Source organism: Marmota marmota, unplaced genomic scaffold (genome assembly GCF_001458135.2).
Source record: "Marmota marmota marmota unplaced genomic scaffold, marMar, whole genome shotgun sequence".
NCBI classification, from domain to species: domain Eukaryota; kingdom Metazoa; phylum Chordata; class Mammalia; order Rodentia; family Sciuridae; genus Marmota; species Marmota marmota.
The window spans coordinates 24,801,204-24,818,202 of record NW_026000082.1 but is presented as its reverse complement, the minus strand read 5'-3'; the positions used below and the strand labels follow the sequence as shown (position 1 = coordinate 24,818,202).

General features: G+C 40.0%; 1 protein-coding gene and 1 non-coding gene across 34 annotated transcripts in view; one reads left to right on the top strand and one right to left on the bottom strand.

The window, feature by feature from the left end:
* The window catches only part of Macf1 (microtubule actin crosslinking factor 1), a 334,558-nt gene that overhangs the window by 306,911 nt on the left and 10,648 nt on the right, over positions 1-16,999 (top strand). For 18 of the 33 annotated variants that reach the window (XM_048815714.1, XM_048815707.1, XM_048815706.1 and 15 more), the window contains 11 exons: positions 32-175; positions 634-822; positions 3,533-3,653; positions 4,197-4,360; positions 5,085-5,096; positions 5,895-6,057; positions 8,077-8,231; positions 8,790-8,864; positions 9,908-9,925; positions 12,814-12,931; positions 13,689-13,757. In XM_048815714.1, coding sequence (XP_048671671.1) covers positions 32-175; positions 634-822; positions 3,533-3,653; positions 4,197-4,360; positions 5,085-5,096; positions 5,895-6,057; positions 8,077-8,231; positions 8,790-8,864; positions 9,908-9,925; positions 12,814-12,931; positions 13,689-13,757 — 1,228 coding nt within the window. The remainder of the gene's footprint in view (positions 1-31; positions 176-633; positions 823-3,532; positions 3,654-4,196; positions 4,361-5,084; positions 5,097-5,894; positions 6,058-8,076; positions 8,232-8,789; positions 8,865-9,907; positions 9,926-12,813; positions 12,932-13,688; positions 13,758-16,999) is intronic. The other 15 variants (XM_048815716.1, XM_048815715.1, XM_048815702.1 and 12 more) reach the window with 6 other exon arrangements.
* Trnav-aac lies at positions 8,391-8,463 on the bottom strand. The gene has a single exon. It is a non-coding gene; the product is annotated as a tRNA-Val (tRNA).

Below are 16,999 nucleotides of genomic sequence, written 5' to 3'. Positions count from 1 at the left end.
ATTTAAGTTCTTATTTTTCAATCTTGTTTAGGAATTCATGAAGAAAGTGGAAGAAAAGCGCGTTGATGTTAATGCAGCGGTAGCCATGGGAGAAGTCATCCTGGCTGTCTGCCATCCCGATTGCATTACCACCATCAAACATTGGATCACTATCATCCGAGCTCGCTTTGAGGAGGTGAGTCACTGTGCACCCAAGAAAATGGAATGATAGTGATAACATACTGTGGAGTTTTGTTTTCTTTTTCCCTCAGGTAAGTAATCTTTCATTCAGTGTGAATATCTCAACAAAAATTAACTTTTTAGTAAAGACTTCTTGGCAATGTGCAGCAGTCTGGAAGAATAGTGCTGATGTAATGATGTACTTGTTAGTGCCTTCTGATGGACACGGTGTATGTTGCTCCCTCCTTGCTGAGAAGTCCTGTGCTTAATATCATGTACTAGGTCTGCTTTCAGGAGAACTGCCTGCCTATCCCAGCTCTTAGCCAAGCTTTCTCACTGGGGTAAGAGAGGAATCTTGACTGGCTTGCATGGTATCTCCCCTAAAAAGTCATTTTGCAGATAAGATGAAAAGATGCTTTGAGACAAAGGGATGTGTTTGATAAAAAAGGCTATGGTTGCCTTCTTTCTCCACAGGTCCTGACATGGGCTAAGCAGCACCAGCAGCGTCTGGAAACAGCACTGTCAGAACTGGTAGCTAATGCTGAGCTCCTAGAAGAACTACTGGCATGGATCCAGTGGGCTGAAACCACCCTTATACAGCGAGATCAGGAGCCAGTCCCTCAGAACATCGACCGAGTTAAATCCCTTATTGCTGAGCATCAGGTATCTTACTTTACTGGCGTTTTCTGTGTAGTTTTGGAGCCCATTTCCTTTGCCCTGTGTAGTCATTTTTTAATTGCTGCTTCACATGTTACCGCAAATTTAGCAGCTTAAAACACCAGTCTTACCTCACAGTTTCTGTGGATTGGGACTCCAAGCTTCCGTTAGCTGAATCATCTTTTTGGGGGTCTCATCTGAAATCGAGGTGTCAGCCAATACTACAGTTCTCATCTGGAGTATGGGATCCTTTTCCAGGCTCATTCACTTCTTTGCAGTTGTAGAACTGAGGTCTCCATCTTCTTGCTGGCTTTCAGCTCCTAGAGGCTGCCTTCAGTGTGTTTTCAAAGCCAGCAGGAGAAACTTTCCCTTGAAGTGTCTTATGTAATGAAATAAAATGATGACTGTTCCATCATTATCACAGGCATTGCCCACACTCACGGGAAGGGAATTACCCAGGGCATATATATCAGCAGTAGGATCCTTGGGGGCCAGCTTAGAAGTCTGGCCTTCATTGCAGCCAAGGACTCACTGGCCTATCCCTATTATACCTGGGTTTGGAAAGAGCTTTTGCCAGAATCCAGAGAGGAGGGGCTAACACGTAAGAAACCAAAAGAAGGAAAGCTCAGTTGAGCTTTATTCCTAATATATCCTTAGGCAAATAAGGCTTATAACTGTGGTAATTTAGACTGAATGTAAGCATGGTTCTTGCTTAGTTGAACTTTTTCTTAGTCAACATGATCTTTTTAGTTAATGTGAATAACTACCCTAGCAAGTAGGAACTCTCTATACTTCCTATGAAGTTAACCTTCCTCACTTCCCCTGCTGACTTTAAGGTCATCCTCCTAGATAAGGCCAGTCTCACTCCCCTGGGTCTTTAAGCTCTGCCTTTCTGTTTACTCTTACTCCACAGCGTTTCCATTCACTCCACTGGCCCCTGTGGTCTGACTCCCACCCCATTAGACCACTGACACAGTTCCAGCACGTCCTACTGGCTAAGTCAAGTGGATGCTTTTCAATCCTTGTCTTTTTTGATGTGTGGCATATTTGGCTCTTTCTGACCATTCCTTCTCAAGTCATCGACTGGTTCCTATTCCTGCTTATTAATCTTGGTATTCCTTAAGTTTTATTATTGGTGCTCTTCTCACACTGCTTGTTTTTTCTAGTCCAATAGCTTTAGACATCACATATTAAGCCAAGGACTTCTGCATCTTTTTTTTCATCTTCAGCATCATTGCCTCCTGAAATACAGACATATGGTAAACTAGAGGCAGCTCTGAAACTCCATTTTTTATTTGTCTTCCTTACTTAACCCCACCCCTCCCAAACCTGCTTCCTCTTTGTTCATTCACCCAGTCCCATAGCACAGAAGCCAGTGATGGATCTGGAATTCTTTCCATTCCTCTGCTCCCTACATCTAGCCTTTTACTAGTCTTGTCTGTCCTGCTTCCAGAATATTTCTTGGCTGTCTTTCCCATCATAACTAAGGCCCTCACCGTGTTTTGCCTCAATTACTACAATGATTTCCTAACCTGTCTCCCTACTACTAGTCACTCCCTATCCCCATTACTCTTCCTTCTACATTGATTTGATTATGTCACCTGGATCAAAATCTTTCAGATGTCTTCCATTGCTCCTGGAATAAAATTCTATCCCTTAGTCTGACATAAGGCCTTTTTTTTTTTTTAATATCTTTATTTATTTTTATGTTGTGCTGAGACCCGGTGCCTCACGCATCCAAGGCAAGTGCTCCACCACTGAGCTACAACCCCAGCCCCCATAAGGCCTTTTTTGATCTTTATCCTGTTTGCCTCTCCAGTCCCACCTCTTGCCAATCCTCTGATTGCTCCTCTGCTCAGCCAGTGAATGGAATGGCCTAGCCCTGTCTGGCTCCCTCTACTGAACTGCTTCACCCTATTCTTTGACTGATTCTTCATTCCTCAATAACTCTGCTCAGGCCCCAAACTCTAGGCGATTTCCTTGCCACCTCAGTTTGTGAGTTACTCATCCTTGTCTTCCTGAACACCTTTATGGCATTTAATGCTCTGAATTCTTGGCTTTCGTTACTTAGGTGTGAGCTACTCAAAATCAGAGAGTATGTCTTCCTCTTTGAGGTCTTTAGCCTCTGATAAAGTACCTTGCTCTGTCAAATTTTTTAAAGAGAATGAGAGTTTGCAAAGTCTTCTGTTGTTGAGAGCCGGGCAGGTCAGAATGACCCCTGGCATTTGCCAGAGGGAATGTTTGAAAGGTGACGCCAGCGAACCATTGAGATGATGATTTGAGTTAAGCTATATATAATTGCTGTGGTGCTGGATTGATTGTATTGTATATTTGACCTTTACTGACCTTTGCTGCCTCGGGAGCCCTACTTTGGAGTTCTTGAGGGGATTCCCGGAGAGTTCCTATTAGTTGGGGAAGTGCTGGAGGAGGGATTTCCGGTTGGTGTGTGGTGTGTCCCCGGAGAAGGCCGAGTGGTCCTTGGCAAAAAAGCGCGCATGCGGTGAGAGTTGAAATAAAGTAGTTGCTGTTTGAACCTACAAGGCTTTGTGGCAGCTAGGTTATTCATGCCCAGCCAGACTGCGGCATTCTGTTACTTGGGCAGTCTGCCATGGGCTTTGGCCTTTGTTAGTAAGAAGTTGTTAATAAGAAGATGCCTGGTGCCATTTTAGACCAAGAAAACACTCAACTCTTTTTCATATTTTTTTGTATTTAACAGACATTTATGGAGGAAATGACACGCAAACAGCCTGATGTGGACCGGGTTACCAAGACATACAAAAGGAAGAATATAGAGCCTAGCCATGGTCCTTTCATCGAGAAATCCCGCAGTGGTAGCAGTATGTTTCCAGCCCATTATTTGGGATGCTTCCTTTCTGTTAATTGAAGATGAGCATTTTTAAGCATCTATCAAAAGAATTGCTTTTTAATTTTCAAAACTATATTGGGTTTTAAGCAAATCTGTTTTTTTAAACTTGTTTTTCTTACATAGTCGTATACAAGATGATAGAACCTGTTCTTTAGCAGTGGCCTTTCCATTGTTTTAGTCCTGGTGCTGCTGTTCTCATTTGGCTTGTACTAATTTAATTGTAACATAAATCAACTCATATAGAATCCATTGGTTTTTTTCATTGAGTTGATATGTCCTTGGTCCACTATGGTAAGAAAGAATTGTTTGGAAATATATGGAAAGCAGTTAAGTACCTATTCGCTTAGGAGGATCAGTAGTTTTGGAGTTAGTAAGCCTTCATGTTGCCAAGTCCCATACTTCTTTTCTCCATTACAGACGGGATAGCATTGTAGAGATCTTACATCTATAGCTGTTTCTGTTTTTGAACTGACAAAACCAGCTCTTCTAATCTTGTGGTTATTTTTCCTTTTAGGGAAATCCTTAAGTCAGCCTACACCTCCTCCCATGCCAATCCTCTCACAATCTGAAGCAAAAAATCCACGAATCAACCAGCTCTCTGCCCGCTGGCAGCAGGTGTGGTTGCTAGCCCTGGAGCGCCAGCGGAAGCTGAATGATGCCTTGGATAGATTAGAGGAGGTAATGTTCCACCAACTGTCCCTATGTGATTCTGTTATTAAAACAGTCCTTCTGAGGCCTTCTATATGACCTGTGTGCCTTTACCTACTTCTTCAAAAGCAGAATCAGATGAAGCAGGCATGGTGGCACACGTCCATAATCTTATCAGCTTAGTAAGGCCCTCAACAACTTATCAAGACCCCATCTCAAAAAGGGTTGGGGGATGTAGCTCAGTGGTTAAGTGTCCTTGGGTTCAATCCCCAGTGCCATAAAAAATAAAAATTAAAAAAAGAAGTAGAATTAGACCTACACTGAGCCCCAGTACTCTTTTTTCATGCTCTGAATGAAAAGACCTGTTCATGAGAAAACCACTCACAGCAGAGGAGATTGTAGCATCCAGTGTGGAAAGCAGTTAATTAGCCAATCCAGCGTGATTCTTCTTGGCACCTTGCTATGGTTCAGAACCAGGAACATAACATTGACAAGTTATCTCCAGATGTGTAGCTTAAAGAAATGACCATTATTGAGCCCTTTTATGTAGATATATATATATACTACCCAATTATGAAATAAGAGTAATTTTTTAGATTTCTTGTTACTCTGTTGGTTTTCACTAGGTCATGGAAAAGCAAGTTGATTTTGAACTATCATTACCAATATAAAAATAGATAAGTATTGCACTTCCTAGTTTTAAAACAAACCTCTAATATCTTTTATATTTTTTTATTTGTGCATATCAAAGCAGCTATGCCCAGAAGTGAGTGTTCTGTGTTTTTTGTTGTTGTTTCCCGTAGGTCAGTTGAGTTTTAAGCATATTTGGTTCTTGGCGCTTTTTCCTCCCATTCCTTCCAACTTTGGAGTTTGAAAGACCAGGGTGAAAACTACTGCACTCTAAAGTCAAAATGAGTGTGAAGCACTGACATAGTCCAAGTAACTGAAAATCACCCTGCCCACCACACAGGCCTGCTGTTTTCAATTAAGGCCAAACATTTAACATAAACATCAGGTGGGCAGTTTGCTCCCTCTGGTGCCATTCCAAAGAAACATGCATGGGGGCAGGTTTGGGTTCTTCCATATAGAACTCAGATTTCCTCATAGAAGTCTCAGAAAATAATGGGAAACAGGAGCCTCCTGATGTGGGTCCTGTGTGTGGTCATAGTATTTTTCAAAAAAATGTAAATGAGGGATGCTGAGATCTCCCTTTGGGATAGAATCTACTCCCTACTACTAAGAGGGTGGTCCTTGGAAAAATCCAAAGGAAAAGCAAGGCTGGGTTCCACCCATTCTTGTTCTTCGTGCTCTGTATTTTCTGTGGTGGTTTTTCAGTTACCATTGCTCCTGCTATATGCATATACTGCAGCTCATGTAAATAATCATGGCTTTAAGTGAAGGAGCCAGATTGTGCCTTCACAAGAGACAACATGTAGATAGCATTGTTGGTGCCCCTCAGAAGGCCTGCATGGCTTCACTAAACATGTGAGAACTTTGGTATGCTCTGGGAAGCTTTGAGGGCTATAAGTAAAAGGTCTTATTGACACCTCTGATTTCTGTCTAGTTGAAGGAATTTGCCAACTTTGACTTTGATGTTTGGAGGAAAAAGTATATGCGTTGGATGAATCACAAAAAGTCTCGGGTAATGGACTTCTTCCGACGCATTGACAAAGACCAGGATGGGAAGATAACACGTCAGGAGTTTATCGATGGCATTTTAGCATCCAGTGAGTCCATTTGTAATTCCAAATACATTTCACATCTGGATTCCTTGCACTTACTGTTAGAAGTTGTAATATTCAGTCTCTCTGAAGTGAAAGTGTAATCTTGGGGAAGAAGTAATATAACTTCCTGCTCAAGTCATCTACACACCTGTAATCCAGTGGCTTGGGAGATGAGGCAGAAGGATTGCAAGTTCAAAGCCAAAGTGAGGTGCTAAGCAACTCATTGAGACCCTGTCTCTAAATACAATACAAAATAAGGCTGGGGATGTTGCTTAGTGGTTGAGTGCGTCTGAGTTCAATGCCTGGTACCAAAAAAAAAAAGTCTTTTTTTTTTTTAGTTGTAGATAGACCCAATATCTTTATTTATTTATTTTTATGTGGTGCTGAGGATTAAACCCAGTGCCTCATGCGTGTGAGGCAAGTGCTCTTCACTGAGCTACAACCCCAGCCCTCATCTGTTGTTTTGATGGAGAGAAAAATCTCATTTCACTGGAAATATATGTACATATATATGTGTGCGTGTGTGTGTTTGATACCTTGGGGCAAGACAAAAACATTTGAGGTATAACTAAGAAACTAACTTTTGTGAATTATGAGGTTCTGAATAAAATATTTTTTAAAACTTTGAAGGTTCTTCATAAGTCAAGCATGATGGCACCCACCTGTAAACCCAGAAATTTAGGAGGCTGAGACAGGAGGATCTCAAGTTGGAGTACAGCCTGGGAAACATAGAGACACACTGTCTCAAATTTTTTAAAAAATAAAAAGCATTGGGGACATAGCTCCATGTTAGAGTTCCCCTGGGTCCACTGGCAGTTTCACACACACAAAAAAAGGACTGGGGATATAGCTCAGTTGGTAGAGTGCTTGCCTTGCATGCACTAGGCCCTGGGTTCAATCCCTGTACCACCAAAAAAAAAAAAAAGAATATTTTTCACAAATGCAGTTTTTGACCTCTCTGTAATAGCTTACAACATGTTAGCAGAAGACATAGTTGAGGCATAAAGCACTGAAGTATCTTGCCAAGATCACAAAGCACTTCTTAAGCTGTATAACTCCAAGTAAGGAAGTCAGGGAAGGCCTGTCTATGCAGGTACTATTTGAGGTGAGATCCCAATGATGAGAAGGATCCAACCATATTAAGGTTTGTGGGAGGAGTTAGGGAAGAGATAACAGTAGGCACAGAGCACTGAAATGGGAATGAATGTGGCACATTCTAGTAATAGAAAGGTTAACATAGCTGGTGTGTTACAACCTAAAAGGAAAGGGGTGGAGTTGGAAGGATAGGCAGCAGTCAGTTAATGTAGGTCCTTGTGGGCCATAGTGAAGAGTTCAAATATCACTCCAAAGGTAGCAGGACAATGGGGAGCCATCAGGTTTTTGGCTGAGAAACAATATAATCTGATTCATGTTTTGATAAATCACTCTGACCACCATGAATGTTCACACTCCCTGTGGAAAGCAGTTTATTAAAAACGAAATCAGTAATCTAAGTGTAGAAAAAAACTTCCTCTATTAATTCAAAATTGTCTCTATTCTGAGTTAGTGACTCATCTAAAAACCAGTAGTAGTGGAGTGGATAATTCTTATGTGGTAGGTCTATGAGTAATTGTAATATTTTATGCCTTTTGTTATATCTGAAATATTAAGTATTTTAATTCTATAGGAAGTGAGGAAGTCTATACACAGAAATTCTAAAGTCTTAACTAGTAGCCTCTAATGCTATATTTTTAAAAAATATTTTTATTAATTGTTGATGGACCTTTATTTTACTTATTTATTTATATGTGATGGCTGAGAATCAAACCCAGTGCCTCTCACATGCTGGGCAAGCACTCTACCACTGAGCCACAACCCCAGCCCCTAGAAAGTAAATTTTTGAGTGATTTTTTTTTTTTTTTATCTTTATAAAAGTGGGGTGGGTTTAATCTTTATATATTTTTTTCTTTCAAATACTTATATAACTGCCAACCAACCAAGTAAGGCCTCTCGATGTTTCACACTATGATTCCTTTTTTTCAGAGTTCCCTACCACCAAGTTAGAAATGACTGCTGTGGCCGACATTTTTGACCGGGATGGGGATGGCTATATTGACTACTATGAATTTGTGGCTGCTCTTCATCCCAACAAGGATGCTTATCGACCAACAACTGATGCAGATAAAATTGAAGATGAGGTATGGGAAATGACTGTCTTTTAAGTGTATTTTTAACCATAGATTTATACTATCTTGGATTTGGTTGGGTACAGTTACCATATCAGTCTTTTTTTTTTTAAAAATTTTTTTTATTTATTCTTAAGTTTTAGGTGGACACAATATCTTTATTTTACATTTATGAGGTGCTGAGGATTGAACCCAGTGCCTCTTGCATGTTAGGCAAGCACTCTACCACTGAGCCACAACCCCAGCCGTGATCATTTGATTTTGATGCATGCATATTAGCACTTACCTCTAAAGGAATTCTGAAGCAGGATGAAGAACATATTGTATAGTTACTTGGGAAATTCTTTCTAGCCTTTCTTTCTCAATGTCTTTATTACCTCATTGAGTAACACAGTTTGGATTAATTTGGATTAGAAGATAAATACCTATGTCAAAGTCCTGAAATGCCTAAAAAACAATTAATGATGGCTTCTCTGTTTATATGTTAAAAAGGGGGGTCTTTATTTCTCTGACTAGGAAGTCTTGTTCTATCCATCACGATTTATTTTTGTTATTGTTCACAACCGATAGGTCACAAGACAGGTGGCGCAGTGCAAGTGTGCAAAGAGGTTTCAGGTGGAACAGATCGGAGAGAATAAATACCGGGTAAGGAAGAGAAGAGCCAGTCCTCTGTGGTGGTTGTTTCCTCATATGTGGCCCTTATAGGTGAAAGAACCTGACACACAGCAGACTGGGTTGTCCCATCTTCTGGTGCCCATGGCCTTGAGATATAGTCACTCTTTGGCCTCATCTCTAGAGGTCAAATGTCAGGTGTCCTGTTGAGCTTACCAGATTTAGGTTGACAGTAGCTTGTATTTGATAAGATAGTGATCATTTAAGAGTCTTCATCACACTGCTAACCAAAGTCTTTAAGCAGGGATGAAGGTACCTTTGGAAACCATACCTACTGATTGATTATTCACTCCAAAAAGGCAGTTGTCTTGAGCCTGAGCAGCTCCCAGGTCCTCAGAACACTGCAGGAACCATGTCAAGGCCCCAAACAGATGCTTTGCCTATTCTGAGCTGGGCTACAGATGGGGCCTGGGCACTCTGGGGAGGTTAGATGTGGCCATAACAGTGAGCTGTACTTGTATTTTAGCTTCTTTGGGACCAGGGTCAATGACATAAAAGGAATTCAAAATAGGGCTCCTAAAATATATTCAGCAGTTTGTTGGGATTCCCACGGTCCTAAGAAAAATATATGTTTGGCAAAGAGGATGTAGATGATCGTGCTTGGCTGGAAAAAAAAAAAAAAAAACAGGAAGATCTAGGTTTCATTAGTGCCTCAAAAATATCCTCAAACTACACCAAATCTACACCAGGCTGCTACAGGCTGAGGGCTTTGGTTGACTCTGCCTTGAATCCTACTCAGGACATTAGTTAGAGCTCCAGGTAATCCTATGCTTGCTTGGGTAGGTTTTGTTTTCTTGTTTTTTAATAACCTCGGAGAGAAATGAGTTAATGAGCAACAGAGTGAAAGGTTAGAGCTTCTTAATTTGTAAAATCATTACTCTATGGCAGGAGTTCAGTGGTAGTATAGTCAGTATATATTCAAAAGACTGGTAACATGATATGATTTCATTCTTTAGTGTTAATTTGACAAAATGTTCTCTTTTTTTCCCTCCATCCTTTATTCTTACTGTCTGTAGTTCTTCCTCGGCAATCAGGTACAGTGTGCCTTGCAATGTTCTCCTCAGTGGATATGGTCTGTGTAGCTGATGCTGCCTGTTCTTTGCTGTGGGGAGAGGACATAATCTGAAGCATGCCTGGGTCACATCTGGTTGTCTTACCAAGTGGAGAAACTGCTAACAGGGCCAGTATTATAAAGCTGTCTCAGTGGCAAAAGGATCAAAGTATACTTATTTTTGTCTTTTAAAGATGAAAAATTCTATTCAAACTTAGATTGGTTAAAGATGACACTATGCTGTACTGAGTTATAAGTAATATGACTTGGGAAATTGAGACTAGGATATCAATCCATTTTACTTGTAAGATGAGCCTACTCTTGTACTTCTATATTGGAAGTCACAGCTCAGTTCTTCCTGATTTTTATCAGTCTTTTGACAGCACAAGTTTTACATAATGTACACTAAGTCAAAAAGTTCTAGGGGTATTTTAGTACTCTCTGTATAAATACTTCATTAATATTTATCATTACTTACTATTATATTTTATAATTATAAAGTTCCTGAAAATTATAGTGTAGAAATTATAATTGACTATGGCCTAAAGTTTGCCAGTTATGACCAAAAGCTAGTGATATCAGATTAGACTTATATAAAAGATTGGATGCTTTGACTCCGCTTGGTAATTCTAACCTTTCAGATCTTTTTGAGGGCTCTTGGGTCCTGTGTCTTTTAAATGTCAAAGAAAGTTGCATGTTAAATCTGTCTCTCTGGTGTGAAATTCGAAACACTAAGAGTTGATTTGAGGCCCTCAGTCAATGCTCAATTCCAGGTACTGCAATAATCACTAACTACAGTAATGTTCTGGGCCAGTGGCAAGAGCGGGATAGAAATAAACTGAAGATGAGAACAGTCAAGTGGCTTTAAATAAATCCTTGCAGTAGAGCACCCAGCATGCCTGCTTCCTGGTGACCATTCAGGTACTAGGGCCTCTTTGAAGGGGCACTGATGCCCTCCTCCACTGCTTTATTGACCAAAAGAGGGTCAGATGAGTCATTCTAATGTTACAGATAAAATTATAAAATTATTTTATACACAAGGTGCCTGAGGCTTCAAAGAACACATGTCACTGTCATACAGCTAATATCAGTGCGATCATTAAAAACCCACTTCCCTGTGAGAAAAGGAAACAGTGGTTACTGGCCTCCAAGACTCTGGTTCAGAGTTCTCAGCCTCTCTGACAACCCTGTTCTGTAGGTTTCCATTTTTAGAGCTGTTGTAACTCTCCTACCACTTGTCACTCTAGCCTCAACTTCCCCAGATACTCTGGTTCTTCTTGCCTTGGATCAAATTTCCTTTTCCCAGAGCTCAGCAGAAACAAGTGAGAATCTTTCTAATAGAACTTCATTGAGAAATTAAAGAGAAGCCAACCATGAGATAAATGGAGTAGTAAACTCTAGGACTTAGTATTCTAAGAATAAACCTCCCTGGGTGCCTTCCTGTTCACTCTGGAGGACACACAAGTACATATTACTCTTTTTCCTCACCTATACCAAGAAAAGCTAGTGATATCAAATTAGACAGTGACTTGGGGGTCACTGTGCTTGATCTGGTGGAGCCTAGCTACTTCCCAGAACAAGCTTCCTACACAGCAGGGTGCAGCTGCCCTCCATGATAGGGCATTTCCTCCCTCATAGCTGCAAGGAGTGCTGTTTCTGCCCCACCGTGCTGTTGCTGTAGTCACTTGTATAAAATTTTAAAAACTATGAAAAAATTAGCATAGGACTATTTATATTCAAAGTAAATGGCTGGGAAGGAAGGGACAAGATTTTTTAGTCTCCTTGCCTATATAAATAGTGCACTGGAGTCAGAGCTGCTGAGAAACATGGAGAACTACTACCAGTTATTAATAATGAAGGAGGATGGTTATATGCCCTTCTTAAACATCATTTCTCACCTTTTCCATTTTTCTGCCTTGTTTCAAAGTTATTCTCCTTTATAACTTTGAAAATGCTGGTTGACAATTCAGTAATCCCTTTTCCACTCCCCTGAGAACATCCTTCTTGAATTAAATAACTTTAGGAATTCAGTTTCTTTAACCAAGTGTTTGATGTTTGTTTTGGAATCTCAGCGTGCTTCTCTTTTGATGCCTCTTACTTCATTTTGGGCTATTTATGCAATGGGAAACTCCAAATGGCAAGATAGAGCCAGAAAATAGGAATATTAGAACAAAAGGAAAAAATAAACACTAGAAGATCATGCTTGTTCCAAGGTCCAGAATAATTATTGAATACTATTTAGAATTATGGGCAATTAAATTTTTTATTTCTTCAACTAAATTTTAGAATAAATGCTTTCTGATCATTTTGTAGCTTGAAGAAACCCTTTCTCCTGGTGACATTGCAATTAGAGAATACTTAGGATTTACTTCAGAAAATCAGATGCAAAAAGTCTTGTTTTTCTTCCAAGCTTATAATAATGATGCTTTGCAAGGGTTTCCTTATGGCTTGACTTAGAATTTGCTGTTCTCCATTTAACTTTTAAGCACACTGTATTCAGAAGTTGACATCCACCCCCTATCTTTTAGAAAAACAAATTTGCATAACAAAATGTAGGCACTGATTTGGGCAGAATCTTTAAGAGAATCAAAAGGAGAGAACATTTATCTATCTTTCCCCTCTCCTTTTGGTGCAGGGTTATGACCAGGAAGAGAGGACTCTATCCCAGTGGAAAGTACTTGAAGACACAGACCTGTAGCTTGATGTTTCTGCTTTCCTATTTGTTAACCCTCTTATAAAAAATGCAAAATGGAGCTTAAATTTCTCCCAAAACTATGACATTGTCATTCCATCTGAATACAGTCTGCTTTAGGGGAAAAAGTATAAATCTACTTTAAGGCATACTCATTAAATTTTCCCTTGATTCTACAGTTTGGGGATTCTCAGCAGTTGCGGCTGGTCCGTATTCTGCGCAGCACAGTGATGGTCCGGGTTGGTGGAGGATGGATGGCCTTGGATGAATTTTTAGTGAAAAATGATCCCTGCCGAGGTAAGGAAGCATCCTAAGTGGGTGGTACATGTTAGGATGTTAGGTAGGGCCACACTGCTGCTCTTTTTGTGCTTCTAGAAGTGTTGGTGGGTCTTTTTTTTGTTTTGTCACAGTTCTGGTCTATGTTTATTGTTTTTTCACACTGCCTAGATAATGTCCCACCTACCATAAATTAGAACTCAAGTGCCAGGGAGAAAAGGCTAGAGAGGTCAGTGCTGTCAGGGAGAATGCAGAAATGAGAATTAAGACTTTAATGGTATCATCTGAACATTTCAGTTTGGAGTGTTATTAACACCAGACTAGCAAGGAGCCTTTTAGGTTCCTGTATCTTAGAGCCTAGATCCCTTATATAATTCCTGTGGCTGCAACTCAGAGAGTATTGGGCTCTTCCCATGCAGGGAAGAATTGGTAAGCCCCCCTGACTAGGAAGGAGGTTAAAGGACACCTACCAACAGCACCAAAACTTCTAAGACAGATGGTCACCTAAGACCATAGGGTGTCTTCCTATTAAATGTGAAAGGCTGACCCACTGGCCCAAAGGTGAAAGAATGCTATCAAATGAGCAGCAAAGGGGAAAATGTCCAAATCCCAGTTGCTGAATCCTGCTTAACTATATGCTTTCCTTTATCTTGTTAGCAGAGCTGCATGTGGGTGTATAAGAGGCTCCCCCACTGTCTCCCAGTTTGTCTTTCTTGACTAGTTTCTGCATTTCCAGCTCTGTCTCTGTTTCTTTGTGTTTATATATTTTTTATTCTAGTTCACCATCCTGGGAGTAAAATAAAGCGCTCTGATTCCAGCTCTTCGATTTCCAGTCAGTCTCCCATAGGTTGGCTTTTACCCTTTGTCCCTCTTTCCCATGCCTTCGTCCGTGGAGAATGGCTTTGCTTCCTAAACTATAACACCTCTTGGCTCTTGATATCTGCTGCCTTCATGAATGCTTGAAATAGCCAAACCATTGCTTTTCCAACTACTCTACATTGACAGGGCATGGAACACTCATTGAGACAGTATCCATGGAGTTGGTTCTGTTTTCTACTTACTTAACAAATGCTTCTATACCCTTATGTGCTACACACTTTATTACAAATAACACATTTATGCCTCTTAACCGCCCTATGAGGTATTGATACTGTTATCTCCATTTTACAGAATAGAAAATTAAGGCATAGAAAACTTAAATAACTTGCTCAAATACAGGCAGCCAGTACATGGCAGAAGCAAGATTCAAATCCAAGTCAGTGTGACTGACCACCATGCCGTGTGTCTCAGAAGCTCACATACCTGCTTGTTATGTGTATTATGTTGATCCAGCCTGCATAATTAAATTATTAAGGTTTATTGACATAGCAGAAATGTTTACAGTACAGTTATATAACTTCTTTGGAAGTGGTTTATAGTCATTCTGAAGCAGTTAGGACAGAACTAAAACATACAGATCTCGCATGAATTCAGATATGCCCATAAATTTGTCCTCTTACTTTAACTCATTATTCATTTACTCTAATAAACCAGAATAAAAACGAAACACTAAAAAATCTCCATTATAAGTTTGGTTTTTTGGGGGTTTTTTTGTTTGTTTTTTACACAATATCTTTTATTTTGTTTATTTTTATTTCTATGTGATACTGAGGATTGAACCAAGTGCCTCACACATGCAAGGCAAGTGTTCTACCGCTGAGCCACAACCCCAGCCCCCATTATAAGGTTTTTTTTTTTTTTTTTTAAGTTAATTTTGAAAACACCTTTTCTAATAAAAACTTCTGAAAGAATATAGTCAGTTTGAGAATTTAACTTTAACCCAGTAAAACATTATCATGTTCCAAATTTATTAATAAAGGTTTTTATTTTCCTGTCATGTATGATTAGACTAAACAAAAATACTGCATGTGGCATTGTGGAATCCTCGGTTGCCTATTTATTTGTTGCCTGCTCTATTGACAATAACATTATGCTGCTAGCCAAGAAGAATACTGCTTGCTTTATTCTTATCTAAAAATTGGAACCCCAAGGAAATTTGGGAGGGCCACCTAGTAGCTATTTTCTATGAACCATGATAGCCTTTTTCAGCAGCACTTGGAGCAAACAAGGTAAGGCTTTCCCATCTCTCTCCAAGAGTGCCCTCCTAGAATTCATTATCACCTACATTCTTTAGCTATGGAGTAAAGAATTCTCCAGCACTTTTAAATATCTGAACACTATTAGTAAGGGACAGGATGAGTTATTTCTAGTCAGATAAAAGATTGTTAGGGGGCTGGGGATGTGACTTAATGGTAAAGTACTTGCCTGGCATTCATGAGGCCCTGGGTTCAATCCCCAACATCCCACCACCACCAATGAAAAAAAATAGTGTTAGGAAATGAACACCCAAGGGCTGGAGTGGATGGTAGTGGTTTGGAAGAGCATGAATAAGAAAAAGAGAAGTTCCTTGAAACTAGGGTTCTATAGGACTAACATGGCTTCTAGAAACACTGCTTGTGGTAGAGTTTATGTTCATTTCTGGTGTATTTCCTTGGGCCCCTGGACTATATAGAACATTATATTGAGGATGGTATAAAATTGTACCAAGGTTCTTGATGCCAGTGTACACTATTATCATTTGTTATTTCCTTTTACATAGCTGTTGAGAATGATGGAAGATCTTCAACTTATTGCTTTAGCCAAATGTAAAATGTAAAGATATTCCACTAGGTAGATTTACCAGTTATACAATTTCCTGGTAATGCCACAGTCAGAAGTTTTAATTTTAGTCTTCATCCATGGCAGAGGAAATCATAATGCTTTGGATAATAATAAAAGTGACCTGCTGCCTCAAAAATGGGTATTCCTGTACCTAGGCTACTATGTATGTTTTTAAGCATCAGACATAGTCTCCCAAATAAAGATTTAGAAATTTTCATTTATGGAAATTTAAAAGGCACATTTTGGCTTAGAATTGATTTTTAATTTCCATAAAATACACATAAGATTTACTGTCTTAATAGCTCTTAAATGTACAGTTAAGTATATTCACACTATACCACATGTCCATGAATCTGTCTTCATCTTGTAGAACCAAAATCCTACACCTATTAAACAGTAGCTTATAACTGAATATTTACTAACAGGCCTGTTCCAATGTCAGTTGCCCTTAGAAAATGATGGCCTCCTTGACAGTTGAAGAGTTAAACCTGACGTGGTTTCAGTGTGCCTCCCCCATGGCAGCCTCTGTCTGACTTGGTCACAAGAGAGTTCAGCCTCGGATTCTGTGCTAGGATTCAACAGGTTTTCAAACCACAAAATGCAGTGTTAACTCTGCTGGTGATGACTATGGATGATCTCCACTCCTGTGGACTTTTCTTATGGAGAACTGTTCTCTCTGCTCTTTTTTTTTTTTTCTTTTATTTATTTTTGACAGCAGAATGCATTATCTCTCTGCTCTTTTAAGTTGCTATTTCTTTTTGTATTCTAACTATAGTAGGTCTGGCAAGCCTGAATATAATCTCGTGGTTTCAGTAATGAAAACTCATAGATTTGCATTGTGGCTCGAGAGCCAGTCACAGAGTTAGAGAGCGAATTTTACTGGGGCATCTTTGTGCTTCTGTTCTTCATCCCTAAAGAAGGAGCACTTCTTAACAGAATACCTCATGAAAGTCGTGAGATTCATCTCTTGAAAAGGTTGGGTCTACCCCATTTTCAGAGGAATAGAGGCTATTGGGATTCACAGATACTTGTTAAACCACTAAACATGAGGTTGGGATCCAGAGGTAAATTAAAATGACAGTCCCTGCCTCAAGAAGCTCACAGCCCAGTGCAGGAGCACAGGTGAATAAAGAAATGCCCTTCAGTTGATACAGTGAGTGAGTTGGGTGAGCGAGGCAGGGGAGATGGGTCTGCTCACACAGATAGAGAGGGCATCAGGACAAGGAGGTGTTGCTTTCAGCTGCATCAGAGAGGTGACACTGGACAGACAGAGGGCCCCTGGCCATTCACAGTCCAGGAAGCCACAGGTTCAGGTGTACAGGAGTGTCAACAGCGGGATAAAAAGGGAACCACAATTAATCCCATGTGACAGTGGAAAGGTATGCAAGG